The following is a 27,768-nucleotide window of genomic DNA, read 5'->3' as shown; positions in this document are numbered from 1 at the left end:
TAGGCCCAAACTCTATTGAACCAGGCCCAATGGGTGTGAGCTCGGACCAATTAGGATGTTTATAGGTACAATTTTAATTTTATAAAAATATATAAAATCTTTGCATCATTTGTCATGTTTATTTTTTATAAAACCAAATGAAAGGCTTTTTTCAAGGTTGTTAAGGATATTATGATAAAAATATATTATTTAACAAATATAGAGTCTCTCCGATCAAACACAAAAATTTAAAAATGAAATGCTCTAAAAATCACACTTTTTTTTTAAATAAAAAAATTCACAAATCAAACATCCGCTGAAAATATTAGATAATAAAATAGATTGATACATGAATTAAAGGTTCAAATATTCTATTAGACCATTTTTAGTAAATGTATCATATGGGACACTTTTCAATACCTCAAAAAATTACATAGGATATTATCCATTTTGGATAATATTCCAATGTAAGCTGCAACAATGACAAGAAATTTATGTCAAAAGACTTTCCAAGATTGCAAGCCAAGGGATCATGCTCCATTAACACAGGAAATTCTCTTTTGAAATTTTTTCTAAATTTAAAAATTTTTCGATTTATTTAACCAAACAAGACAATTGGATTTTAGATTTTTAAGTATCTTAATTCGAATGAATTTTTGTTTTAAAATATCTCAACTAAAAAATTGACTATGTAAAAAAGTGAAATGGCGATATTGTCCCTACTGTGCTTCTTACTGGGCTAGTAGGAGTGTGGCGTGTTCATGGTGTCATTGGTGGTCGTCTTGAGCCTTAGCCCAGGCCTATAACACTCGTAGATATTTGGACCATGTCCCTAATTTTCTATTAGTTATCGAAAATGGGTGCATATCATCATCAGGCTTGGAATTTGTGGAAAGAATTAGAAGACAGAAAATTTTATTGCATGGACTTTGTGGATTCAATTTGCTCCACTAAATTTTGTTCTTATGTGCTCAAGGCCATGTATAGCAGATCATGTGATATCCATGCTCAAGTTAAGTATCCGTCGATTGAGTTAGTGTCACAAGTTAGTAAGTGAATTTATGCAAAAAAAAAAAAATCAAATCAAATTAAGTAACATTTGAATATAATATGTTATCTGTATGTATTAGTAATTTCATTATTTATTAAGAAAAGAGAAGTGCATGTTCTTGCTGTTCCCATAAGAAAAAGGAAGTTCTTGTTGTTTAACAGTGAATAGGGTTTAGAGTAAATGAGGGAAGTGATTCCAAAGTAGAGCATTGTGGGTTGGGAGTGGGAAGTTTCAACTTTCATCTCAAAGCATAACAATAATTCTAATAAAAATGATGTTGGAGGACTAAAAGTAAAAGAAAAGAGCCAACTTTTATCATTATCATTTGACGTCATACCCATCTCTAACACCTCACGTGCATGCAACCGAATTCCCATATATATATTTCCTTTCCTAAAACCAAACCAATCCTTCCCAACTTCCTAGTCTTTGGCAGGTATCTGATTTCTTTAAAGACGGAGGTTCGCAGTTTATATATAATAGAAGTATATTTTTTTTATTATGCATGAAAATAAGCTATATGTACTATGTAGTCATGTTTTTCGTATATAAAGGTAATAGAGAAGTATGGGTGAAAAATGCGTCTTGTAATTGAAGAAGAGAAAGTATAATAGAAGCATTCGTTTGGTTTGGTTTGGATCATTGGAATGGTGGGCATGCATGGAAGCATTTCCCAAGGAGAATCGAATCAGTACCACTGTCCTTTCTTTTTGCTTTTTCACAGTTTGCTACAGCCTTCTTTACCCATTCCCCAATAAAATGATGGGAATGAATTTGTCTCTCTGTCACTATATCTGTTTTTCCCTTTCATTTTTTCTTAATTTTCTTTTTTTCCTTCACAACTTCTCTCTTGGATGAGATGGGGGTAAAGAAAATGACAGTGAAAAAGCCATTTGCAGTGAAGAGAAAAAAAGACAAAAGAAAAGATGGTCAAAATTTGAACCTCGAAGACTTCTCTTCCCATCATCAGCTTCGACTATCTTTATCGAAACTCTACCATTTTTCCCTTTCTTTAATTTTGAACAACAAAATATATGGATTGGATTTGGTCATCAAAGGAAAAACTTCTCCTTCAATATTTTCAATCAACAAATCATCAAAGGTTCAATAAATTAATGGAAACTAGCTCATAACGTTCCTTGAAACTATATATGGCCATGCAACTTTTGCTTTAACCTCGGCTCCGTAGTCTTAGGCTATATCTCCATGGAAATGACCAAAACCTGACATGCACGAGTGACATTTCATATATTATACACAAATCTATAATCTATGTGCTTCTTCTCTTCTAGTTAAGTACTTGTTCAATTTTTGGGAAAATGGCCTTAATATCTGATATAGATTTCTTTTTCTTGGAATTCTGGCTGAACCCAAGTTCGATGTCTAGAAATCCTTGCCTCAGTACTAAGATATAGGTGAACATATATCATTGGTTTAGGAAGAACGTTGAAGCGTCCGAGAGTTGAGTTACATCATAATTAAGATATAAAATATTTGCAATTTTTTTTAAATTAACTTAATTAATTCATGTAATCATCACATTTCATAAGATTGGATTCAAATTTTATCCCCTATCATCCTTTATTTTTATCTTTTATTCTTAAATTGTGATTTTTTTTGTAAAATATGTCATCAATTATTATCTTATGTCATTTGTGAATAGTCGAAAATGTTTGACAAATTACCACTAGTATTACTTCTTAAAAGCAAACTGCTATTTTATTAAAGTTGACACTCAGGAAAAAATATTGGCTTGAGATGAGATACAAACTTATGTATATCAAGATTTAATTATTTTATATGATTAAATAGGTCAAATTAATGACACTTATTATAAAGCAGTACGTGTTCTGATCCAGGTTTTGGGATCTCAGTCTGTTTATGGACTGATTTCAATAATAAAATTTCTATTTTGATTGAGCCAAAAAAAAAAAAAGGGGGAATGAGAGATCTCGCTTTTGAACTTTTTAGATGGAGGAAGATTTGCTTAAAGATCTTGAAGTAATGGAAACAAGAATAATTTGGATACCTGGGGGAAAATATTCCACTCCAAAAAAGAAATTAGGAAAAGGCATGATTTTAGTATGGCTAGGCAATTTGGAACCACAATTTGCAGGAATTTTGCTACGTTTATGTCCAAAATGACAGCTTAATCCCTAACATTTTACGAAAATAAAGGGTATTCTCAGAAACCTTTTGACTTACCTGAAAAAAAAAAATGAAGCTCCAAGTACATCAACAACGGAATATTCAAAATTGAAAAGCAACACCAATTTTTTGTTATGTAGTGACTGTTAGGGGATATATATATATATATATATTATTATTGAAAGGAGACATAAGATAAGAGAATAAAGCGGGCGTGGGGTCCTTTTTTATCTAAGGTTTTTAGAGATTTGTTCATTTGTCCTCCTTATCCAATCTTCTCATCACTCAAATACTCAACAGGGAAAAAAACATCAAGGCAACGTCGATCTCCCTGCTTGAATATGATCGAGCATAATTCTGATAGCTAACAAAACAAAAATGAGGGCATGCAGCGGCCCTAATGTGCCACAGTCAAAAAGTTTTTCTCTTTGGTTCATCAAGCGCAAGATTAGAAGGATTGGACGTGCTATAGCTGGCTGTGTTTGGAGGGTTACAATGCGTGCTAAATTTGCTTTATGTAGGGACATGAGCTAGCTGGCGGGGGTTTGACTCTCCTATAAAGTAGAAAACATAGGCAAAGGAATTTAATATGTGAATGGCTGGCGATGGTGGAATGGAACAAATTAGCAGGCAATTAGGCCAAATTTGCATCCATGGAAAGACCAGCTAGTACTGCAGTGCAAGCTCACATGTTATACCATTTTTGGGTATGAGCTAGACTGGAACAGCAACGTATAAAACAGTCTAAATTGCAAGTTATTTCTCTCCCTGCTCGCCTTTTTCTAAGAAAGAAATCAAAATTTGATGTGCTATAGGGTAAATGAATTATATATATGCATTTGATGTAATTTTCTTGTGGATGAACTACATATAAACTCAATGAATTGGATCCCCATCGGTAAATGAGCTGGGGTTTTTTTCCTCTCCAAGAAGACAATTCATAGTTAAAATTTGAAATTTTCAAGTAAATCAAGTTGCTTATGAAGTTGAAACAATAGAAAAATGACGGATACAATTGTCAAACAAAGTTATATAGAATCCTTATATATACAATTAGAATTTGAAACTTAATTTTAGTAAAATTAATTTTCATTGAATTCAAACTTTGAAGGACTAATAAGATTTATAATATACTAGAAGTAGATTCTGATTTATAACATACAATTCAATGAGCCTTCACATATTTCTAAAAAAAAGATTTATGTGTTGGGAGTATAAAGGAAAAGCATGCAGAAAGAAGGGCATATAAGGAAGTAAATAATAGTAAATTGTTTGCATGTGCTCATGCACTTGCCACACCTCTACATGCAACTAGAAGCCCTAAAAAGGAGCTGTAGTTGGCGCTTTTTAAATCTTTTTTTCCCCTTTGGAATCTAATTTCAAATTTCCTTTATCTCTTTTTCGAATTTTAGTTTATTGTGATTCCATTGTTCAAGGAGTTAAAGTGAAGAATACGAAAAAGAAAACCCTAAGCACTCCACTGGCTAGCTACTACTTCAATTCTCAAGGTCTAGTCAGGTATATAAATAACCAAACCCCATATTAAAAAACCACAAGTTTCCTTACAACAGGATTTCTTGTATGTATCTTCAGTGCTACTGACTCTTCCTATCTTCCACCATCTGCATAGCTGCTCTCTCAAGGTGATCAGCTAGACACTATGGATTTTCCAACTCCATTCCCTGGCCTCATTTTTTCTATTTTCTAGACCTGCAACGCTCAGCACTTTTAGGTTTTGATTACAAGTTTGGGTACCATATTCCAAGATTCATTATGAAATTGATGCATCTCAAAGTAGTTTATTTATTATTAGTGCCTTCCATTCTTAGCGGGAACTTATTTTATTACATTATTACTTACTTGTGTGCTCCCTTTGTCTATGAAAACCAGACAAAAATTGTTCTCAATAGTACTACAGCACATGTTATGCTAGTCCAGATCCAGCTCTGTCTTTGTTTGTTATGATGTACTAGCCTTTTCTTTGTTATAAGCTATGGGCTGATTATATTTACGTCTCCCGCTTTTTTTGCTCAACTCTTTTAGAGGAGAAAATATGAGCAGGCCAGGAGACTGGAATTGCAGATCATGCCAACACCTCAACTTCCAAAGGAGGGACTCGTGCCAGCGCTGTAGAGAACCAAGACCTAGCGAGAGAGGTGACTATGGAAGCTTTGGTGGCAGGGGTGGCTCATCATTCGGGTTCAGTACAGGACCTGATGTTAGGCCTGGTGACTGGTATTGCACTATGGGGAACTGCGGAGCTCACAACTTCGCCAGCAGATCAAGCTGCTTCAAGTGTGGTGCAGCCAAAGATGAATCGTCTGGAGGAGGACTTGAAGGTGACATGCCTCGTATGAGGGGTTATGGCTTTGGCAGTGGCAGCTCTAGCCGCTCAAACTGGAAATCTGGGGACTGGATTTGCACCAGGTTGATTTAAATGATTGACACAATTTTTATTTTTGCATCCTTGTATTAAAGCATAAAATATTTTCATACTATTACAATATAAAGTACTTAAGTGGTGACCTATCGATCATAGGCATTACATGTTGATAGGAAAATCTATATTTTTCACTGAAAAGGAAAGTTTCAAAGTTGTGAACTATTTAAAAAAAAAAAATACTATTTTCATTTTATCCTGCATAAACATAAACTTGAACGTGAGAATTGATAAACAGTTCTTGTTATGCCCAAAAAATATCTCAGTTGACTAATTTCTCATTCTTTTTGGGTGGCATTAATTGGACAGGTCGGGCTGCAATGAGCACAACTTTGCCAGCAGGATGGAATGTTTCCGATGCAATGCACCAAGGGACTTCAGCAACAAATCTTCATATTAATAAAATTTTCATTTTTGGGGTATGGGACTTAAATAGTTTTTGAAACCTTTGTCCAAATTTCCTCACAGATTACAACTTTGTTACAACTGATTTCAGGTACTGCAGTCCCAAGAGAGATCACACAAGACACCCCCCAGATGATCACTCTTTTTGCTCCTAGCTTCCTCTCTCTCTCCTTCTTTTTTTTTTTTTTTTTTTTCACTATTTTAGATATTCCTTATCTCTGTCTTCTACTAGGGAACTTTAGATGAATCATGTTTGAAGACTTCAGTTGAAGTTGAGCTAAATTATTTAGCATTTTGTCAGCTTTCTTATAATATCAAAGTATAGGCATGTAATTGATCTATGGTATCAGCAATGTTATATCAGTGTCTTTGTGCCTCAATCTCTTTCTCTTTCTCTTTCTCTTTGCTATATCTATTGTGGAAGACTGCTTTTCGTTTGAAAATGGTCCAAGGAATATTTGAGTATTGTAACTTAAAATCAGCAAACGATCACTTCTGCAAAGGCAAAGGCAAAGTAAAGGGTCATTCTTGGACCACAATAGGTTCTTTTGTTTAAACCAATGCAAGAGAAGAAATGTAGTGCTACTAGTATTAGCATATTTGATTCAAATAATTATGCCTTACGAATATTTAATCTTTTAGCAATTAAGAGAGATTAAGACAATAAATCATGTCCAAACGAGCATCATATCTTTGAAATATTAGATGAGACATTATTACAATAAGATTGAAAATCAGATGCCTAGCTAACTTCAAAGAAATTAATGAAATATTTGCAACATACATACATATATATATATATATTTACATTTGATGTAACTAAAGTCCTTGTCTTCCAAACCTCGCCAAATTGATATATTATTCTTCTCGAATCCTCCAAAATATGCATTAAGTTAGAACAGCATGAGCACTTGGGATTAATTATATACACAATGGGATTTTTGTTTTTAATTAAGGTTAGGTGAATTTCAAATCAATCATTTGTTTTTAAGGTTTTCCGTGGGATTCTATGCCATATTGTTAATTGGATATGGTGGGGATTCTCAAGCTGAAACAAGTCACTTTAAAACCATCCATACAAGCTGTCACTGTAAGTCTGTAACATGGACCATTCATACATATATATTTGTATTTAACAGTTTAATTTTGGTTTCATGGAGCCCTAAAATGCCCTACTAATCATTTTAATTAAGAACTGCTAATTAATTATCATGCATTAATATAATATTATATTAACTAAAAAAGGAAGAGATAACTCTTGGATATTAATTGTACTTTGCAGCATCCAATGTACTAATTCTAAGGAACAATGAAAAAGTTATAGTCAAGATATATAGTCTAATTTTCCATCAAATTAATTATTATTATTATTATTATTAGTTTGCTTTCTTTGATTATCGGATGGGGTTAACTTTGACTAATCCAATACTTTTTATATGTAGGAAATTTTTTTGATGTATAATTCACATAGGATTCCAAAGCTTTTGAAGGGAACCTTTCATGGGTACCCTTATTGACTTCTTGGGTTTTGGGGTAAAAATATATAAAGGGAAATGTTAATTTAAGAGCAAAAAATACATATATTGGTCAAAAAGTAACCACACATACATTCATTAGTGTCTGCTACTACAATCCATTATTTAGCTTTTAGCAAGATTCTTTGCTTCACTTTAAGCTTAGTTTTATGTTACTTCACTTCTCATTTGCTTTTGCTGATGTTAGTGAAGTAGTGAAAGTACTTCCCAATTGCATTATATACAATCATATTTTGGCACTTCTTGCATGCTTATCCATGTTTTTTGCCCCATTTCCACTGCATTCGCTGCCATCATTCTTAATCTATATGTATAAATATATATATATATATATATTCTTTCTCTAGCTGTCTCTTATGTTTTATTATTGCGTCTATTGTGGGAAGGATCGATCCATGATTAGTGTATCTAATTCCAATATGGGGCCATAAGTAAATGAAAATTAATCAACTATATGGCTATTTAAATATGTTTTTTAACTCCATGATTGGGTTAAAAATATGGGGATAACTTTTCTCTTCTAATTAAGCTCTTTGAGAAAATATTATATGAAATAATTACTTTAATATGTTCTTTTATTCAAATCATGTCACATAATTATATTAATAAAAAAATTAATTATTAAGATAAATATTTATTATTTAATTATCTATGCAATAAATAATTGATTTTTTAATAAATGATTATTTAACATGATTTAAATAAATATATATATATATTGATATAAAATAACAGTGTCATACAATCTTTAATAAAAAATAAAAAAGCTCTTTATCCTCAAATGAAAACAAGATTTTTTTCTTTTTAAATGCTCGGCTCAAATAAATATTAATTATTTAATAGGCCAATAACTGAAAAGTATTTGGAAAAAGCAGACTTACATATGTAAACTGCAAATTTTATAAACTCCTGATTGATGGGTTTCAAATTTCGAGCTGACAAATTAAAGGGATGACCAGGCAAAATGCAACAAATTAAAAAAAAAAAAAAAGACAATTGATGAAAAAAGAGCACGAAAATCTTTAATCACGATTTTAAAATATCCGTTGGGGCCCCCAAAGGCCAGCCGAGTTGATATTTAAATGATCGACACTGTGATAGTCAATATTGAAAGCAAAGACAAAAGGATGACTTTTTATCCAATTCAAGGCACCAAAAAATGACAAACTTTTTAAAGTTTTTCCCTTTAACTCTTAACTTTTATAAACCAAGCATGTTGAAACTTGTTAATCCTTTACAAACCATTTACAGTTGGCTGCTGCGTGTTTTGCAAAAAGCTTGAGGGGCGTTTTTCTTATGCAAATCCACACTGGATTTTTTTAAAGTTTTTTGGACATTTCTTTTGGAGATCATATCTGTTCATCGATGCTTTGCGGTGGAAATCTCTTTTCTATCATCCAATCCAAATAAATGAAATACAAAACTTCATCGGTTGGTGATTGAGATCCTTAATCCAGTTTCTATTTTTATTTCTAAGAACCTCATCTTTACCTCTAATTTGAACACAAGCAACTCATTCCATTCAATCAAATTTATAAATCAAATTAATTATTTCAAAATCCAAAGATATATAAGACTTAAAAAATATAATTCTTTAAAATAAATTCTTGAGATAAAGATAATTATTGGATTTATAAAAGTGTTTAAAAAATTTTAAAATTCTTCAATGTATATGAAAGTTAATTAAATATATAAAAAATATTCGAATAAAACATAGAGTATTGACAAACCTATGTATCTATATATCCAATATATACTTAATATAAATATTAAATGTTGCAAATATCTATAACTTTTTCTTTTTTAAAAAAAATTTCTTTTTTATAAATCCTTTAATCAATACAATATTGCAAATATTCAAATGTATACATGTTTTAATTTTTAAAAGAAAGAACAAAATTGTAATCATACAATGAATAAAATATAATTATTAAGAAATAAAAATTGAATTAATATCTAATAAATTATTACAAATATATTTATTTATAAAATATACGTTGATTACTTAATTTACATATATTAAAAAAAACAAATATTAATAAATATAGAAAAAAAAATGAGGGTGCGGATGCATTGGAGTACAATTATAAAAGGAAAGAGACATGGAAGCTTTTGAAATTAGAGCGTCGAGTGAAAGTCTTGGTTCAATTTGATGGTTCACGCTACTAGGATAAGCTGATGAATCAATCGAGAAAGGGAGTTGAGTACAGCAAGCTGATTAAATACCGCAAGCAGAATGACAAGTTTACATGGTTTATTAGTTTTTTCTTGTAAATTTCCTCTTCTAGTTCATCATCACGATCCAGTTGAATGACATGTACAAAAACTCACAAATGAAAACTTCCAAGGCAGCTAAAGGAGCTTTAACAGTTTTTTTACCTGCTAGAATGCCATTTCAAGACGAACAAATGCAGAAGCGAGGGAGGAATAAAAGCAAAAGAGACTAAAACAATAAGGCTAAGCTTGAATACATAGATAAAATGAGCTTGTGCAAACTATCCAAGTCGATGCCACAGTTTCTAGCCATTATGTCAGCCTACCTGCCTGCTTTAAATGTACAAGTAAAGCACAACACCTCTAAAGCTTGACTAATCTTGATGTAACCTTAAGATCTTATTCGTAACCATCCAAGTTCCATGCATGGCATGCAAATCCAGGAAACATTTGAAAATAAAAAGTAAATTTTAAGCAGCAAATGAGGTTTTTGGAATTACATCTACGGGAAAACTTCAGCTGATCCGTTACAAGTGTTCAGTATAAAAGAAAATGTGAAACTTTTCACTCAAGAGAATGGAATTTCAAATTATTTCAGCTTAGATTTGGAAGAGCTCTGAAGAGGCTTTGCAATTGGTCGTGCGGGAGCTGTTCTCATAACTTTCTTCACATCATACTTGATAGATGACAAGGCACAAATTAGTGCAATCAACATTGTTGGATATACGTACACAGCTTTTGTAGTATCAGAATTTGCTGGCTTTCCCAAGATCCCTTCCTTGACAAGACCCCAGATTACCAGTAGCGTCCCAAACATGCTCATCCTTCCAGGTTTTAGAAGGCCAACAAGTGCTCCTGCCACACAGAAGTAGCTTCCCGCCAGAACCTGTACAAGAACCAGATAAAGGAGATGGGATGAGATTACAAGACAATCTTGTTTTTTACAAGATTGGGTTTATCAAAGGACACAAATTTGGATGACTATTTGAAACTAAACCCTTGTGCAGAAGATGCAAGGATGGTGAAGTGTACAATCGCATATTTGACAAGATTGGGCTTATCAAAGGACACAAATTTGCATGACTTTTTGAAGCTAAACGCTTGTGTAGAAGTTGTAAGGATGGTGAAGAGTGTCATGGAAGCGGCCTGCAGCCCATTGTCAGATGTCCATTTTATTTTCTCTTTGGATGACAAATTGGTGACAAATATATTAAGAAAACAGTAAGACGGGTTCTGGGAATAATTCAACATATATGAGTAGGATCGGCAATTTAACCCATCACCAACGGGTTCCGACCTGACCTGACCCTACGAGATCGGTTTTTTTTTTCGAAATTTGGGTTTCGGGTCGGGTCGGATAAGATTATGAAACAATCGGTGTCGGGTTGAGTTCGGGTTTTAGGCAAACTCAACCCGATATTATATAAAAATTTATTTTTTAATTAATTAATTAATTTTTTATTTATATATTTATATAATGATATTTTTAAATATTTTATATTTTAAAAATAATATTTTATTAATTTCGAGTCGGATCAGATCGGGTACAGTTTATATAGTATCGAGTCAGGGTCGGGTTTGGGTATGAAAAAACCAAAAAAAAAATTGGGTAAGGTCAGGTTCGGGTTCTATAACACATAAAGTAGGGTCGGGTTTGGGGCGAGCAAAACCCGCCCCGAACCCGACCCGATGCCAACTCTATATATGACTTTGTGCACTGTCATGCATGCAGAAGTCAATTTTACTTGGAAGGTGATATCAGAAGAGTTACATAATTGCTGGACAAGGTAGTTTTTCATTAATCCAGCCTGTGACAACACAAAATTGCATTCCATGGACTGTATTTTTATTTTGCCACTAAAGACAGATGGACTGTGGTATTTGGTTTTGCAAATAATTTATGTAGGGACCAGTAAGACTATGTATATGCATCACTACAGGCTTCACCACTAACAGAACAATGGATTTCTTCATACTAATACTGAAAATGCATAAAGTGCTAAAAAGTAGAAAGATAAAAGATAAAGATACGAACCTCTAAGCGCTGCAGGTCAGGCACTGCAGAGGCTTCCTTTATACTAGTTAAGTTATAGATGTTTAACAGGTTGTCCCAGCTTGGAACAGTCATGTTCTTGACAAGGCCATTTGCAATGGCTCCAGGAAACAGGAGTGCCTTCACCACAGGTACAGGAAAGATGTCACTTGCAATCAACTGGGAAGATGTGACATGAATTGGAGTTGAACACATTCCAGATCTACATGGAATCCTGCCAAAAGAGAAAAGCTGATAAAGAAGCCCCATTCTGGAATCAGATTCCAGTATAGTTTACTCATCTATATATCTCTCAATCAACAAGACCATGGACAAAGAAAAAAGGAATGTCTACATTTATTTCCATTAATATTTCCAAAAATGATGAATGAACAAAAGCACATATATCCAACAAAGGCAACTAAACTAAAGCAAGCAACTTACGGTTGGAATGCTAGTTCCAAGGCATCCTTCCGAGGGGAATCCATTGAAAGAGAAGTAAACAAAATATTATTTAGCACTCAGCTGTTTAAAACTGCATGATTCACATTCTATGGCAAACACTTTAACTTTCGAGAATGATTAGACTGGCATCTTTTCAGTTTTTATAAACTACAGTGTGTTTCTTTTCTGTTGGAAAAACTGCAGGGTAATTTGACTACCATTATATTTAAAACTTCATTATATTAAAACACTAAAAGAAGCTTATTAACCAATCTCATATCTTCTGAACTGGAGTATGATGTTTTACTCCAAGAAAATGCAGTTCTGAGACAGAGCTTGTCATAGTTCCACACAAATTTAAAGTCTGAAAGACATAGAATACTTCACACAATCTAAGGATCAGCATATTAGGTGCAACATACGAATTGAAAAACATGAACTTCTATTGACAGTCTTTGTGGCTACCTCCAAAGCAATTCATTTTAAATAAAAATATGAACAACAATTCATTCAATTGCTAATCTGCATGGTTGTCCAAACCTAAGGCTTAACTTATAAGCTCAGTTCACATCAATATTATTGAGAGAACTATCCAAAAATAGGAAGAACAGTATTTGTGAGAATACAATGAACTGAAATGAAAATTTCAGCGTTCAATTGAGAAAAAGAAATCATCGATCCAGTAAGAGAATGCAACAAATTGTATTGCACTGAACAATAGATCAGGTAGCAAACATTTAGAGCCACTAAATAAGGATCCTAAAAACAGTAACTCGCAACTTTTTGCCATTTCACATCTGGGAAATAAAAAATCAGCTTATAAATCTTTCCTTACATTCCTTAATCTGTATACACATGCAACACCTGGCATTTCTGCATTTTGCCAACACACTTGCCTGCTATAGTCAACACATTAGTGACGAATGAAAACAAGAATTACTTCTTGCATATTGACCTTTTAGAAACTTGATAGACTCTATTAGTTAGACCAGACAAACAGTCCAGTTTGCTTTGAGACAAAGTCAAAAAGGATTTCTGAAAGCTATCAAATCTTGAATAATGCAAAGTAATTGCGAATCATCAATTCTACAATATAACCTTAATCATCTAAAATAAACAACGATAGGCAAAATAGCTTCATAGGCTTAACATATTTGAAATGAGTTGTATATCAAATAAAATTTAAAACAAAAAAGTGTCTGGACTTGAACAATGTGAAGCAATTGCTAATCACCAATTCTAGAATATAACCATAAAACATCATAGAAGTCTTGATGAGGTGCTCTTTGGTCCAAGACTGATCCCATGTATAAAGAAGGCATTTCCTCGATAGGTGACCGACCTCTCCTCAGGCCCAACACACCATAAGTGGCCTTGCAACTCCAAAATCCCTTTCATACCTGCTGTTTCCCATACAAACTTGAATAACCCCAGAGCCCTGTCCAATTGCTTAAGCCCACTCCAAACCACCTTTTCCTCATTAGAAGTCAGAATTCTTCCCATGCACAAGGTAAACCTATTCTCCGAACCATTCCCATAAACCGCTCCACACAAATCCACTTCAATATCTCTAACCTGTCCATAGAGGTAAAACAATAAAAGTGTGAACAAGCACTGTGATGAGTGCCCCAATGTCTTAGAGAGCTTCTTTTGTACCAGGTTTTCTTGGTGCCTGGCATCCTTGTACCCAATACTATTATCGATTAACACATCCCTGATCTGAGAAAGACCTTCTTTCATTACCTTAATCTTTGTCAAATGATTAGGCCAACCATTTTCACTCTTTAAACAATTAATGAGATCAGTGAACATCTCAAGAACATCTTCCCATTTGCGTGAAGGAGAGTCAACAACTTTTGCAGGTGAAAGCCGCATCCATGAAGCAGAATCAGGGTCAAAAGAAACAGCTGATTCAGCCAAGAACTCAAGGCAGCTAGAAACTATCTGCTGACCCATCTTAGTTCCTTTACTTGGGAATTGGCAATTCAACAAATCAATCTCTAATTTCAATTCATTCAATATTTCCTCAAGGGCACCTGTCCATATCCTGTGTTGTGTAACCTGAGGACATATTGATAGACGCACCAACTTCCTCTGTTGAGCAGTAACATTCAAAACACTGCTCACTTTGCTTAACGAATTCACAATCATGGGCTGCCTTTCACTAAGTTTACTAAAACAGTCAAATGTAGAGACATATTTCTTTAGCATTAGCTGAACTGATGGAGACCCAATAAAGATCCTTGCAAGTGACTTGAAAGTATTCATTTTCTGTTCAATGCGATCATCGATGATGATTGAATTGTCGTTCACATTCAAAAGCCGTCCATCAACTAAATCCACATCTTTTAAGTAGCAGGCCAATCTTGTTAACTTTGGAAATGCCTTTTCATACCATTCATGAGGCAAGAACTCTTGGTGGGATTCACCTGTGCAGTGATATAACAATGAATTGAAATGCAAGGCACCATTACGCTTCGTTTCACGATACTTTGCACCTTGGAGAACATTTCGAACAACCTTAAAAGCCCTCATCAGTTGGCCAATTCTCTTAAAATGATATATCTCCGAAAATCAACCTCACAAGTGATCATAAAACAACATTATTACATGATCCACGCCATAGCAGCAATAGTTCTGACTTTTTATAGCTTCTTCTCAGTGCTTTCTTTCTCATTCACTGTTTCTTTTATCTAATCCAAATTGAAAAACAGATCTCAACAGAGAACACCCAAATAGGCCAAGCACCTATATGAAATAGATTCTATAACTAGTTGCTGAAAACGAAAAGAAGCAACTTAAAAGCAAAAGATGCAACTAGAAACAGATATCGACACAGCTAAAACAAGCACATCCTAAGAAAGAACAGTAGAGCAACAAATCAACCTAAAACGTTGAAATAGCCAAAATCCAAATGCTAAAACACGAAAAAAATAAAATCAAAGAAATACCCAGATTGAGAAACAACTTAGGATATGAGCTTATGAATCCAGGGAGTGTTAGAAATGAGAAGAAGAAACATAAATGGAGTTTGACCTGAAAAGAGGGATCTGAAGAATGATAAGGAAGAAATAAATCCGAGATGACATTGACGAGATGTCGCTCAGCCATCCTCTTGAGGCTGTTGATGATGCAGCCGTAGTTGCCATTCCCAGAGACCTTTGAAAGCACTCGAGAAAGAACCCAGCAAAGAGTACTGAACCGGCCCGGTAGGTCTTTTACATCTTGAAACAGGACACTGCGTTTTAGAATTAGCCGAAACGACGGCGTAGTTAAGTTTACCAACTGTGAATGATGACAAACACACGGTGGCTGGCTTTGCTTATCATTTGTCGACTTCGATTGGTTTTATATTATTTTTGACAAAAGATTGTTAATCGGCCCGGAAGTATTTATTTTCAAATTAAAAAAAAATCAAATTTAAATTCAAATTTTAAAAAAAAATGTAAATACTGATATAAAAGTGTTCAAAATTTAAAAAACCTAAAATAAAAAAGTGGATGTTCAAATATGGAAGAGTATTTTTAATTTATTTTTTAAATGAATTAAAATTTTTAATTAGGTTAAGATAATTTTGATTTTTTAAATAATCCAAAATTTTAAACCTAAGTTAAATGGGAGTTTAACTTCAGCATTAGGCGGTTGAATAAATTGAATCGAGCATTAATGGCATGTTTAGTTTTGAAATTTGAAAAAAATGAAATAACATCAAACGGGTCAAGAATTGGTTAAAATTTTGTTATATTAAGTTTGATTGAATTGATTGATTTGGATTTGATTAGATTTTGATTATTTTGATTATTTAAATTATTAATTACTTTTAAAAATATTTTATAAATAATAGTGTCACGGTCTCATAAAATAATCATGAATTTTACATCGATTATTTATTAAAATTATTTACAGGAGATAAAAGTTTATATCATCTTTAACTTATGAAACGTTTTTTGTGAAACAAAATTATAAGATCAAAAGGATTAAAACAGATAATATTTCACGAGAATAAAAATTGTGAAAAGATGTCATAATCCAAAGTAAATAATACTTTATAAAAATATGAACAATAATAATTAAATTGATTTAAAATATAAAATAAATTTATATCGAAATCTTAAAATTACACGAATTTAAAATTTGAATCTCGACGTGTAACAATAAAACTTGAAGTTTTGAACTCATGTCACTTAACATTTCCTTAACATACTAACAAGTCGAATTTGTTTATTTATTGTCATATTTTATATATTTAATAATAAATATTATATTTAAAATATAATTAATGCTCCAATTAAGCCAATAAATTGAATAAATAAAAAACTCAACATTTAATCTAATCATTAAAATATTATGAAGTTCTATATTTTTTTTTATTATTGCTCAAATCGCATTGAATCAAATCAATTTATTTTTATTAAAAATCATAAATTTTTATTTTAATTTTTTTGAAATTAGAAAGATATTTTTATTTTTATTTAATTAAAGATGAGCATAAATCAATTTAAAAAAACTTGATCGATTATAATTGATTAAAAACAATCAATTTAATATAATTAATTTCAACTAAAATCAATTAATAAAAATAATTTAATTGATTAAATCGATCGATTTTTACGTAACATTTACAACTTATATATACTTTTAAAAATGACAATTACGTAATTTTATCATCATCTAAAAGAAACCCTATCTCTGTCAAAATCGTCCCCAAGCCTGCTACGATCTGCAACCCTGGTCCAATCGAATGCCTTATGTTTCCAAGCCCTGCAGTCTGTAAACTTTGAGGTCTTGTGGGTTGGCATTTGACCAATTGATTGTTCATTAGGATTCAACCAAAACCAATCTCGAGTCTCACCTACCACCAGGAGAGATTTGATACATAGTATTAATTTTAAACTTTCACATTTCATTTACTCTTGAAAAGCGAAAGAAAACAAAAACATGATCATCAAAATGATACTGATAGCCGTCCAAGTTAGTAGAACGGCCTCAATTAACATAAAAACATACACATAACTACATTAATTCGAGACAAAAATTCCTTATATTTGGGCTGAATTTTAGCACAACTTTCAGCAACGAAACCCAACATGGTCAAATCAAATAAAAGATCAAAAACAAAAGTATGTTATGATTCCATCCATTAACCTGTTTCGTTTCATTCTTCCCTTCAAATTCTTCTGTCTTCGCCGTTCCTATATACGAAGCCTGAAGCAAACAGAGATTCTGTGTCACTTGCTGCAGAACCTCCATAGAGAGTTAAAGAAACATGGCAACTTTGCAAAGGTCTGTAGTTTCATTCAGGAGGCAGGGGTCATCAGGTTCAGTCTGGGATGACTTGTATGAGCTGGGGGAAGACGGCTCGGTGCATTATAGAGATCAGCTAAGGGCATGCCAGAGTACCAGAGAGCGTGGCAGCTCCAATCCGGTCCCCAACACTTGCCCTCGTAGCAAGTCAACCATGAATCCATCTTCTCTTATTAAAGTTTTTGGAAAATTATCTCGTCAAGATAATCCTTTTCCAAAACTCCCAACATTGCCAAAATCCAAGTCAAAGAAACACCAGACATAGTTTCATGTTAACAGATATTCGACGCTGTCAAGTTGTTGGGTTCTCTGCTTCTTTACGTTCATTATTCCTTTCCCATTCATCGTCATAATAAACCATATTTTATGCAATCTTTTCGTTAAAAAGTTCTTTAAAATACCATAATGTGAAAAATGTTTGACATGTACAAGATTTATGAGCTGAAAGAGATCTCAAAATCTAACATTTAATAGAATTGAATATCAAATTTCAACATTTATAACTTTTTTTTATATAAATATATATATATACATATATATATATATGTATAAAGGGATCTCAAAAGTTGCAAGTAACACGTGCGCCGATGGGTCCGTGTTTTCAACTTCACTGCCACAAATAGGTTTGCGTGGAGCTGATAAAAGATGATTTCCCCACACAAGCAATAGCCATTAATGGCATTGCCCAACATCACATACAAATTTCTAGCCATTATAATTCACACATATAGACATGAAATTGTAGAAAATAGTACATTGGCGTTAAACCTTTGTCTGTTTTTTCTGGTGAACTTTAAAGGGTTTGGAATGGAGGAAAATCCATTTGATGAAAGGCAGATAAATCCAATTTCCGCAAGTTTGGCTGTGAAGATGACTTTCCGTTGGCGTGAAGATTAAGGGAAAGATGCAAGTGAGGCAGGAAATCCAGCCGATGTATCCAAATAATTGAAGAGGAAAATATAGGAATGAAGGCTCCATTTAGTACAACAGAACATCACATTCAGAAATGGTCTTTTGCCTTTTTTTTTGTGTGTTTCATTGGCCAAAAGATGACAATAGCAATTGATTTCTAGTCAGAGGCTACTTTGCCAATTTGGGAAAAATTATCTTCCGCTCTTTTAGTCTGAAAGACAATTTCTTCCGACATAACTCATCTCTCTGTCTCCCAATAATTAAGCACATTTACAACACTTTAACTTACAATTTTCTTAAATCCAGCGAACAATCTCTAATTTCCTTCTCTTACACCAAATCTCTTTTCTAAATTCACTTTTTTTCTTGATTTCTTCGCTTCCTTTAAATGCAATCAGTCACTAAAAAGATAAGAAACCTTTTAACATTCCCATGAGAGCCAACTAACAAGATCTCCTAAAAATCATTTTCTTCTTCAGAAGCTTTCTCTATTCTTCATGGTTTCTTTTTTCAGTCTTCAATCTCTAAACTAATTTTGTACGCCCAAGTATATTTTTTTAAAAATATTTTTTCTCAAATATTGTTATTTATTTATTTTATTGTGTTTATTTTTTGAGTTTTTATTATTGATGGATCATGATACTTAATTTCGATGAGATCAATTAATATTATATTTTATTTTATTTTTATAAGACTTATTATATCATATATATATTATATGCAAACAGTGTACTAATAATAAAAAATAACAAGCTCATAAAATTAAAAAAAAAAAATTGACAATTTAAAATTAAAAAATATAAATACATCGATTGTTAATCAATAGTTTTTTTTATCAAAACAAGCAAAATAAATACATTTTAAAAAAATAAAATTCCAACTTTTGAGATTTAAAATTATGATCAAAATTTTTATAAAGTGCTTTTAAGATTTGTTTTTTTTTTTAAATACAGAATAACATGAAATAAAAATCTAAGAGTATAGTTAAAAGCGAAACTGAAAAGTTATACGGAGATGAGAAATTTTATTTAGTTACAAAGAAAAGGAAAAAATTGCATTTGGTAATTGGTTAAAATTTTAGAATATTGTTAAGAAAATTAAAAAATTAATTTGATTTTTGTTAAGTTTATGTTATTGTGATTTAAAATTTATAATATTTCTTTTGCTCTTAAAAATATATAAGTAATAATTGATGAATATAATAAATAGAGCAATAACAATATGATTTTAACTTCTTTCAAATTGCAATACAAAAAATTAAATTATAAATAAAAAATCAATAAAATTAACAATTTTAATTTTAGAAGGACTAATTTAAATTTATTTTATAATATATATAGGTATTTATATATCAAGAATGGTCAAAACTTTTGGAAGGAGACTTTTTTTTTTTATAAGAAAAAATTCAGAGATAGATAGGATGTGTCATATTTGACAATTTAAGATAAATGATTGTAAGTTGTGCATTCGAGATGACTCTAATAAATGATCATCAATAATACTCAAATCTAATATCTTTTTATCGAAAATAATAATCTTAATCAATTGAATCAATCATTTATTAATGAAAGAGTCTTAAAAATTGTCACAACCTCGGGGAACAAGCCCACTTATGGTTGATGACGGTCCACCTTTTATTTTTATGAATTAAAAATAGATATGTCGAGTACCTAAAGAAAGATTTAAAAGAGAAAATTAAAGGAAGAAGAAGATGAATGGTGAAGAAAATGTTTACGTTTTTCATTGAAAAAAAATATAAAAATATATATATTTTTAAAGTGATCCAAATATTGAAAAGTTAGTTTTTTGTAAAATATTTCTTTTAAAGGAAAATCTTTTGTTTTTTTGTAAATTATTTTTTAATTATCAAACAGAGCCGAAGTTGCAGTTGGATTTTCTAGTACAGAAGAAAGGGACCATTCATTTGTCAAAGATTTTTAAAGGATTGTTTGTTCAAAGTTGAAACTTATTTGAAGGCTGCCATTCACTTTTGGGACCACTTTGCAGTTTGTACTAGAGAAAAAACAGCTCCCTCTTGCAGCAAGTAAGACTTACAATACTAAAATTCTAACCTACCTCAGTCTGTTTTCGGTTTTGTATCCCTTGTTCTCAATTTTCATTGAGAGCAACCTCACTGCCGAGATTTATACAAGCTAACATTAACCAAGACACTTGAATTGTATTTAGTTGGATTTATACTTGGTTACCTAAAACAAAAGAAAATCAACAAGCAATCGTTCAGCTCAATCAATTAAATTATTAAATATAATCCGATCAAATTCAATCAAATTTAACCGATTAAATTAGTTAAAATCTGCCTATATTCACCTTTAAAAATGCTAAATAACTTTTATTTTTAATTAATTTTTATTTTCAGTATTTCCTAGCAAAGAATGAGTTTTAAGATTAAAGAGTAGCTACCATCCTTTCTTACCTTGGATGCAATCTGTTTAATGAACCATAAAGTGAAGAGAAGTTTGAGTCTAACTTAAGTTAAGCCATTAATTTGTGATAGCCATTGGCATGCATGGTTCCCTCCTCTCTAACTCACTTCCCTTAAAAGGCTAAGAAACAATGGGTAGCTAGGCACAAGTACTCCATTTTTTTTTAACTAGCCCCGGCCTTCAACTTACTTCCAACCCCAGCTAACCACTCCAACTATCGATCATTTCTTCCCCAAAGAATGCAAGAATATGCATATATTTCTTTCTCTTTCTGGTTTTTCATTGCTTGAGAGAATGAGAAGTAATGAGAAGTGGGGGCTCCTTTCAGCCTAAAACAGCTTCAAGGATTTTAGTCTTATCTAAAAGCTCTTGTTGATATCTGTTCTGGACTGAAGGGAGCTCCTAATTCTTTATTTTCTCCCCTACTCTTTCAACAATGTTTTTTTTTTTTTCTTTTATCTAAATATGTGCCTACCATGGATTTTGGCACCAGCTTGCTTCATTAATTAGGTATATATTACAATCCTTCTCAACCCTACTTTTCAAAATTACATTTTTTTTTTTGTAAACATAAATGTAATCTTCCTTAGCATATGTGATGAGTATTGGGACAATTAATTTCGGAAAAATTTATCTTATTAACTCAATTTAATAAGAATATATTCATTTCTTCTTATTGTAAATTTGCAACTAATTTTTGTATAGTTTCATTGTTTAGTTGAAAGTGCATTCACTATCAAGTAGTGAAAAAGATTTTTTTTTTTCATTATTTCTTTAGAGAGAAGACTTAAATAAAAAATTTTAAATAAATTTGATGATATTCTCTATTAAAAATAATCTCATAAAAATTTAAAAATATTATTTATAATCAAAATTTATTTCGTACTTATTTAATGGTGAAAATTTTATCAAAAATTTTAGTAAAAGTATTTATCTAAAAAATGTATCAAAGTTTATCAAAAATTTTTAAAATATTATACACTTGATTTATGTAATAAAACTTTTTAATCTATTATTTTGAATTTTAAATTTTAAATTTATTTAATTATTTTTAATAAAAAAATTTCACCAACTATATTTAAAAAATTATACTTAAATCTTTTTCCATTTTTCACTTTGAGAGAAGGGGATTTGAATGCACTCCTTTGAACGGAAAATATATGACAAATACCATGGAGCCAAATGCTAAGATGTATACATCATTCCACCTTTAAATATATTGAAATCCTTAACTCTTGGTTTAATGGTTAAAAAAATTTTACGAGAACATAAATATCTTAATTTTGAATTAATATTTTTTCCTCTTTTAAGCCTATATTTATAATAATTAATAAATTTAATATGGTAAAAAAAGTTATAATTTAATAATGTTTTGACAATAAAATAAGCATGCCATAATGTTAAAAACCTATTTAATTATGAAATTTAAAATTTTGTTTGGTGTTGTGTAAGATATTTATTTATAAATAATAATACCATGTTAGTCCCATTTTTATTATTTTTAGATATTTTAAAATTATATAATTTTCTTTTTTAGAATACTTAAAATTATATTTTTATATTTTAAAATTATTTTTATGATTTTTAAAAGTTTTTAACATAAAAATTATGAAACATTAATTTTATAAGTCAACAAACTATGTAATATGTTTATAAAATATTAAATTCTTAGTTACAATAATTAGAGTTTAAATTACAACAAATAAAAAAATCGTTAATTTTATAAAAATTAAAATGTTAATTTTAAATACACTAAATCAATATATTTTTAAATTTTTGTAAAAATCATTGAGGAACAAAGAAATAAGGAATGATGGAGAAATAAAGAAGAGATTTAGACATTTACGATTTTGATGAGATGGAAAATATTAGTACAAATAAGATTAATTATTCTAAGTAATGAAATTGATTATTATAGTTATGAAATTAAAACTAATGGTGAGATATTTGTTTGGATAATTAAAACAATAATAATTGAAGTGTAGTAAAAAAAGAAAATATTAAAATAATTATCAAAAAATTAATCTAAAAATATATTGTATAACAAATTTTTTGTATATTTTAATATTATTTAACAGTTAATATCTTGAAAATTTATTCAATTAAAATATTGACACATATATTTATTATTTTAAAAAATAATAATACATTTACACATCTTAAAATAAATTCACTAATATTAATTTATTTTATTATTTATTTTAATTAATTACTTAATTATAAAATGCATATATTTTCCATATTTACTAATAATTTGTTTGATTATAAAATTGATTATTTTTATGTATTTATTACTTTTATTTATTAATTAATTTATTATACAATTATATAAACGATATATAATAATAATAAAGTTATGTGAAAAGCTTTATATAAAAATGAAAAATTAAATAACAAAACAGAGTAAAATAAAAAAAAAAAAGTTATAACTTTAAGTAACCGATTGGATTAGTGTGATTAAGTTCACTATGCTTTTAATTAAATTTAAATGTCAATTTAAATATCAATTTTAATAAAATCAAGTCGATATAAATTTTTTATTAAAATTTTTTTCAATCGTAATTATAATAATTTTTTTAATTATAGTTACAATAAATTTTATTATTATTTTTAATTTTATTATAATTAATCTCATCGTTTATTAAAATAAAGCATAAATAATAAGAATAATTTATTATAAAGGATTTTGTTATTATATAATAAAAATTGTAATTGAAAAATAAAAAATAAAGAAGGAGAAAATTTACTCAGCTTAATCATTACAGTAGAACTATGATAGATTATGCCAAACCTATTGCTCCAACTAGTACTTCATTCCTGTCCCAGTGAGATCAATTAATAAGCCGTCTGTAATTAACTCTTTCATCAAGTCTAAAGCGACACTCGCCCAACAACCGACAGCTTTGTATTTCAAGAAATATGAAACTTATTATTAACAGCTTTTAATGATTTGTTTGAGTAAAACTACGTGAAACACCTTCGTGAAATTTCATCAAATTTTATTTCTAAATTTCCACCCTAAATTTGTTAACAAGAAGAGTCAAAGGGTCTAAACTTTTCAGCCAAGTTTCAAGATTCAATCTCTAATTGAATCTTGAATAAAAATTTTAAAATTTAAATTTATTAATTAATTATATTAATATATAAATATAAAATTTTATATAAAAAAATATCTTTAATGTATTTGTTTTTTTTTTTTACCCGCATCTTTTCATTCTCATTTTTTTTACCTTATCAAGAAATGCATAATACTTGGAAAAAAAATAAAAAATCCTCCGATTTAACTTAAAAATATCTTATTTATTGATCTTATTTCGGTTATTACAATTTGCAACTAAAATGCAAAAAAAAAGTCTATTTTTTTTTACACCAAAATCCATCATACATTAAACACGTGTGTCGCACGTGAGCAATTTAAATATAGAAAACCATAGATATTTATTAAAGGAAAAACCAGTTTTTGCAAAAGCGGAGAAACATGGGCAGCACAGCCAGCACGTAATGTGGTCCCATTACGTTGCATTTTCTTCCTCTTAACTGCCAGTCGTCCGATCAAATCACAATCCAACGGTTCAAGCTCCTCCACGATCACTTCTCATTAACCTTTGATTCGCCAACTTCCTCATGGCTCCCATACGTCCACGCTCCCTCACTTATATCCCTTGGATTTAAATTGAATCCAATGGCTAATACTGTTCTGCAACATTCTCTTTCTAATTTACTCACTGTAACATTAATATACCGCTCTTTTTGTCCACTCCAAAAAAAAAAAAAAAAGACCAGAGAAAATCTCTCAATTTCTTTATTCGTTCTTATAGAAAGAAATGCAAGAACAAGCAACGAGTTCAATTGCAGCTAGTTCTTTGCCTTCTAGTAGTGAAAGATCTTCAAGCTCTGCACTTCAAGTTGAAGTCAAAGAAGGTAAGTTTTTTTTTAAGCTATTTTTACATTAGTGTTTTAAAATTTCAAGCAAAAATGACTTACCTTCGTGCTTGATGAATTTTTTTCTTCCATATTTCGAAAAAGTTTACTAAATTTCCATCTGGTTTTGTGGAACAAGATGGTTTTTCTATGTGGGTTTTGTAAAGTTTTTAGCTTTCTTAACTGGGTATTCGTTTTTTTTTTCTCGAGAAAATCCATTGAGATCAACAGCATTTTCATTTGTTACATTGCTTTCTTTATAAGGAAAGAAGAAAAGTTTCTTTTATCCTTTTGGGTTAAAGAATCAGAACTATTTTTTTAAGGCATGGAAAGTGATGAAGAGATCCGAAGAGTGCCTGAGATAGGTGGGGAAGTGTCTGCAGCTCCAGCTGCCCCTCGAGAAGCCGGTTCTTTGGCCGGTCCGGACCGGGTTCAGCCATCAGGTGAGGTTGTTCAGAGAAAGAGAGGGAGGAGCCCAGCGGACAAAGAAAACAGGCGCCTAAAGAGGTAAGATTTGGACCTAGCGTGGGTTCAGCCAAATGATATTACTGTTTTGCCCTCTTATTTGAGAGCAAGTGGAATTGTTGTTGACTTTGGGTGGCTCGTTTTCTTTCCTGTTGAGAGAAGGTTGTTGAGGAACAGAGTTTCAGCACAACAAGCAAGGGAGAGGAAAAAGGCACACTTGAATGAGCTGGAGACCAAAGTTATAGACTTGGAGAAGAAAAACTCTGAGCTTGAAGAGAGGCTGTCCACGTTGCAGAACGAGAATCAGATGCTTAGACAGGTAAATTACTTTTCTCGCAATCACCACCATCACATAACATCATCATCATCATAATCACATAGTGTTGCCTTCACCTCATAATTGTCCTTTGGACGGAGGCAATCGGATCATTCTCAACTCTAAACATAAATATCAAGGATATAAGTATTAAAACACATGGTTATTACAAATTGGCATGTTATTCAGATGTAAATCTATTGTTAATTTTTTTTTTCTTTGCAAAAAATTGAAAGATCATGCATAATTCATGAATGGGGTATGTGAGGTGAGCCCACATTGCCAGTACCAGATGACTGATTTTTGTTTTGCTTTGGTTTTATATATATATATATATATATATATATATATATATATATATATATATATACACCATAAAATGTTGCGGCTTGAGAATAAGTTGATGACAGTACTCTCTTGAATGTTTGATCATTGATGTTCCTCGAACACTTTTCTGGTGGCCGTCTCGAGCATTTTTTTTCTCCCGATTTTTGGCCTTAAGTAATAATTATTAGCAGTTGGCAAGTGGCCCAGAAGAGACAATCAAAGTTGGTTAGGTCATGACAATACTGGGTGGGCGACATCGCTGTGGTTAGGTCAGGCTTGAGCCCAAGATTTAGGCCAGCCTTGTGCTGTTTCGGGCTCAGGCGTAAGTGTTGGTTTGATAAATTTAAACTCAAATAAATGAAACAATTAAAAAACTTTTTATTTTAATTTGCAGATAGTGAAGAACACAACGGCGAGTAGGAGAGGAGGAAGTGGCACTTCAACCTCAAATACCGCAGCAGATGGAACTCTATGAGGAGTGACTTGAGTATAGAATTTGTGGGTTTGGAAAACATAAACTAATGTAAAGAGATTTGTGCTTCAGAAAATTCTATTACCAATGCAATGAAGCAGCATGACTATAGAACTTTGGTGATCTTAAATCATAAATGATCAAAACTAAGCTTTTTATCATCTCACAGTGATGGCAATGGAAGCTAGCTGTGGTTCAAGACTGGCAAACGGGGTTAGTTAAATTAAGACCACATTTCAGCATGGTGGTTCATCTGTCGAAAATTTGGTCAATGGCTTATACTGGTATTTAATCAAATGGTAGTGGTTGTGAGAAATTATTATGGATTTAGGTAGGCTGTCGCACTGTCGGCAATAACAGCAAACCAGTTGCAAAAACTCCTATAATGTTATTCAAATCATGTTTAGGGTACCATCAATCGTTAGTTATATATGTGACGAAAGAAAAATCTTAAAAGTTTTTAACGAAAGAAAAAAATATCTTCTGCCATGGCTGATAGCCAATTCGTGTCCTTATCCGACAAATAAATTTACAATTGCCAATTCATGTCTTGATCCAACAAATAATTTTACCTTTGATTTGCTTGCATATGGTTTTTCTAGTTAGAATCCCTCTTTCTTTCTCAAAAAATAAAAAATAAAAAAAATCAGCCTCTTTCTTTCTTTCCTATTGTTGTTAATATCCTATTAATTATCAGAAAAAAAAAAAGAAAAACAATATTCTATCGTTTAAACTCGTATATCAATTAGTTATATTCAGGGTAGAAAAAAATTACTATTAGCAATGTTCAAAAATAAAAAAGTGCAGAAATATTTTTAAAACGTTGAAGAGTAATTTACTAATTAGTTGACAGCCTAAAATATAAAAAAATATTCAACAATCATTTAGATTTTTTATATTTTATTACTATCAATTAAATTTTTTTAAAAAATTTAATCAATTAAGTTTTTAATAATTATTTTTATCTAATTAAGTTTTCAATTTCACAATTATTTTTTTCTAATAAAAATTTAATTGATAAAAATAAATATTTAAAAATTTAGAAGTTTATTGAATTCGGGTGATGCCCTTTTGCCTATGTAGTCTAATGGAACATGGAGAAATTGAGTCCACCGACAGCCACTGGAGAGGCAGACGCGAGTACCGGCAATAACCGGTAATTTTAAGTACAGGCTGTTACCGGCGAAGAAAAACGTTTTAGAATGTATAACGTCCATTTCCATGAAAGAAACTGGTTAACTGCCAGTTGAACACGTGTAACAATATAATTGGGTTGTTAAGCGAATAGTCAACAGAAGTAGATTTTTATATCAGCAAACCAATGGTACACTAAGTTCGTTTAGTTTTTGTTCCAGAGCA

The 27,768-nt window shown here is 31.0% G+C and overlaps 4 protein-coding genes across 8 annotated transcripts; 2 read left to right on the top strand and 2 right to left on the bottom strand.

Annotated features, from left to right (window-relative positions):
* Positions 1 to 4,717: 4,717 nt before the first annotated feature.
* LOC111286145 (RNA-binding protein involved in heterochromatin assembly dri1-like) lies at positions 4,718 to 6,420 on the top strand. Of its 2 annotated transcripts, XM_089763354.1 has the most exons (4): positions 4,718 to 4,821; positions 5,222 to 5,605; positions 5,928 to 6,037; positions 6,115 to 6,420. In XM_089763354.1, the coding sequence occupies exons 2-3, from the start codon at positions 5,232 to 5,234 to the stop codon at positions 6,016 to 6,018; spliced, it is 465 nt and encodes a 154-aa protein (XP_089619480.1). In that variant the 5' UTR covers positions 4,718 to 4,821; positions 5,222 to 5,231; the 3' UTR covers positions 6,019 to 6,037; positions 6,115 to 6,420. The 2 variants fall into 2 exon arrangements, with proteins under 2 accessions (XP_089619480.1, XP_022731698.1); XM_022875963.2 differs by lacking the exon at positions 4,718 to 4,821 and having other exon boundaries at positions 4,918 to 5,605.
* Positions 6,421 to 10,152: 3,732 nt separating this feature from the next.
* On the bottom strand, positions 10,153 to 15,418 carry LOC111286055 (uncharacterized). The gene is made up of 3 exons (XM_022875827.2): positions 15,285 to 15,418; positions 11,808 to 12,039; positions 10,153 to 10,658 (listed from the first exon to the last, which is right to left on the bottom strand). The coding sequence occupies exons 1-3, from the start codon at positions 15,395 to 15,397 to the stop codon at positions 10,362 to 10,364; spliced, it is 642 nt and encodes a 213-aa protein (XP_022731562.2). The 5' UTR covers positions 15,398 to 15,418; the 3' UTR covers positions 10,153 to 10,361.
* Positions 10,153 to 15,423, bottom strand: LOC111286054 (exosome complex exonuclease). 2 transcript variants are annotated; one of them, XM_089762425.1, is made up of 3 exons: positions 15,285 to 15,423; positions 11,808 to 14,941; positions 10,153 to 10,658 (listed from the first exon to the last, which is right to left on the bottom strand). In XM_089762425.1, the coding sequence occupies exon 2, from the start codon at positions 14,781 to 14,783 to the stop codon at positions 13,509 to 13,511; it is 1,275 nt and encodes a 424-aa protein (XP_089618551.1). In that variant the 5' UTR covers positions 14,784 to 14,941; positions 15,285 to 15,423; the 3' UTR covers positions 10,153 to 10,658; positions 11,808 to 13,508. The 2 variants fall into 2 exon arrangements, with proteins under 2 accessions (XP_089618551.1, XP_089618550.1); XM_089762424.1 differs by having other exon boundaries at positions 11,808 to 14,996; positions 15,285 to 15,422.
* Positions 15,424 to 24,284: 8,861 nt separating this feature from the next.
* LOC111285350 (transcription factor HY5-like) lies at positions 24,285 to 26,573 on the top strand. Of its 3 annotated transcripts, none has more exons than XM_022874760.2 (4): positions 24,285 to 24,829; positions 25,153 to 25,336; positions 25,457 to 25,613; positions 26,332 to 26,573. In XM_022874760.2, exons 1-4 carry the CDS (start codon positions 24,733 to 24,735, stop codon positions 26,410 to 26,412), a joined length of 519 nt encoding a protein of 172 aa, XP_022730495.2. In that variant the 5' UTR covers positions 24,285 to 24,732; the 3' UTR covers positions 26,413 to 26,573. The 3 variants fall into 3 exon arrangements, with proteins under 3 accessions (XP_022730495.2, XP_022730496.2, XP_022730497.2); XM_022874761.2 differs by having other exon boundaries at positions 24,677 to 24,829; positions 25,094 to 25,336; XM_022874762.2 differs by having other exon boundaries at positions 24,682 to 24,829; positions 25,099 to 25,336.
* Positions 26,574 to 27,768: the final 1,195 nt, after the last annotated feature.

This window comes from Durio zibethinus, chromosome 6, assembly GCF_047325235.1.
Source record: "Durio zibethinus cultivar Kanyao isolate XHJ-2024 chromosome 6, ASM4732523v1, whole genome shotgun sequence".
In the NCBI taxonomy this organism is placed as follows: domain Eukaryota; kingdom Viridiplantae; phylum Streptophyta; class Magnoliopsida; order Malvales; family Malvaceae; genus Durio; species Durio zibethinus.
The sequence above is the reverse complement of the archived record's forward strand: the minus strand, read 5'-3'. Positions and strand labels throughout refer to the sequence as shown.

Coding starts and splice junctions, on each gene's coding strand:
- LOC111286145 (XM_089763354.1), top strand. CDS start 5,232: ATGAGCAGGCCAGGAGACTGGAATTGCAGATCATGCCAACACCTCAAC. Junction 5,606..5,927: donor GGGGACTGGATTTGCACCAG/GTTGATTTAAAT, acceptor TTAATTGGACAG/GTCGGGCTGCAATGAGCACA.
- LOC111286054 (XM_089762425.1), bottom strand. CDS start 14,783: ATGAGGGCTTTTAAGGTTGTTCGAAATGTTCTCCAAGGTGCAAAGTAT.
- LOC111286055 (XM_022875827.2), bottom strand. CDS start 15,397: ATGGCAACTACGGCTGCATCATCAACAGCCTCAAGAGGATGGCTGAGC. Junction 12,040..15,284: donor CTTCAGATCCCTCTTTTCAG/GTCAAACTCCAT, acceptor CTCTTTTGGCAG/GATTCCATGTAGATCTGGAA. Junction 10,659..11,807: donor CTGACCTGCAGCGCTTAGAG/GTTCGTATCTTT, acceptor GTTCTTGTACAG/GTTCTGGCGGGAAGCTACTT.
- LOC111285350 (XM_022874760.2), top strand. CDS start 24,733: ATGCAAGAACAAGCAACGAGTTCAATTGCAGCTAGTTCTTTGCCTTCT. Junction 25,337..25,456: donor GAAAACAGGCGCCTAAAGAG/GTAAGATTTGGA, acceptor TGTTGAGAGAAG/GTTGTTGAGGAACAGAGTTT. Junction 25,614..26,331: donor AGAATCAGATGCTTAGACAG/GTAAATTACTTT, acceptor TTTAATTTGCAG/ATAGTGAAGAACACAACGGC.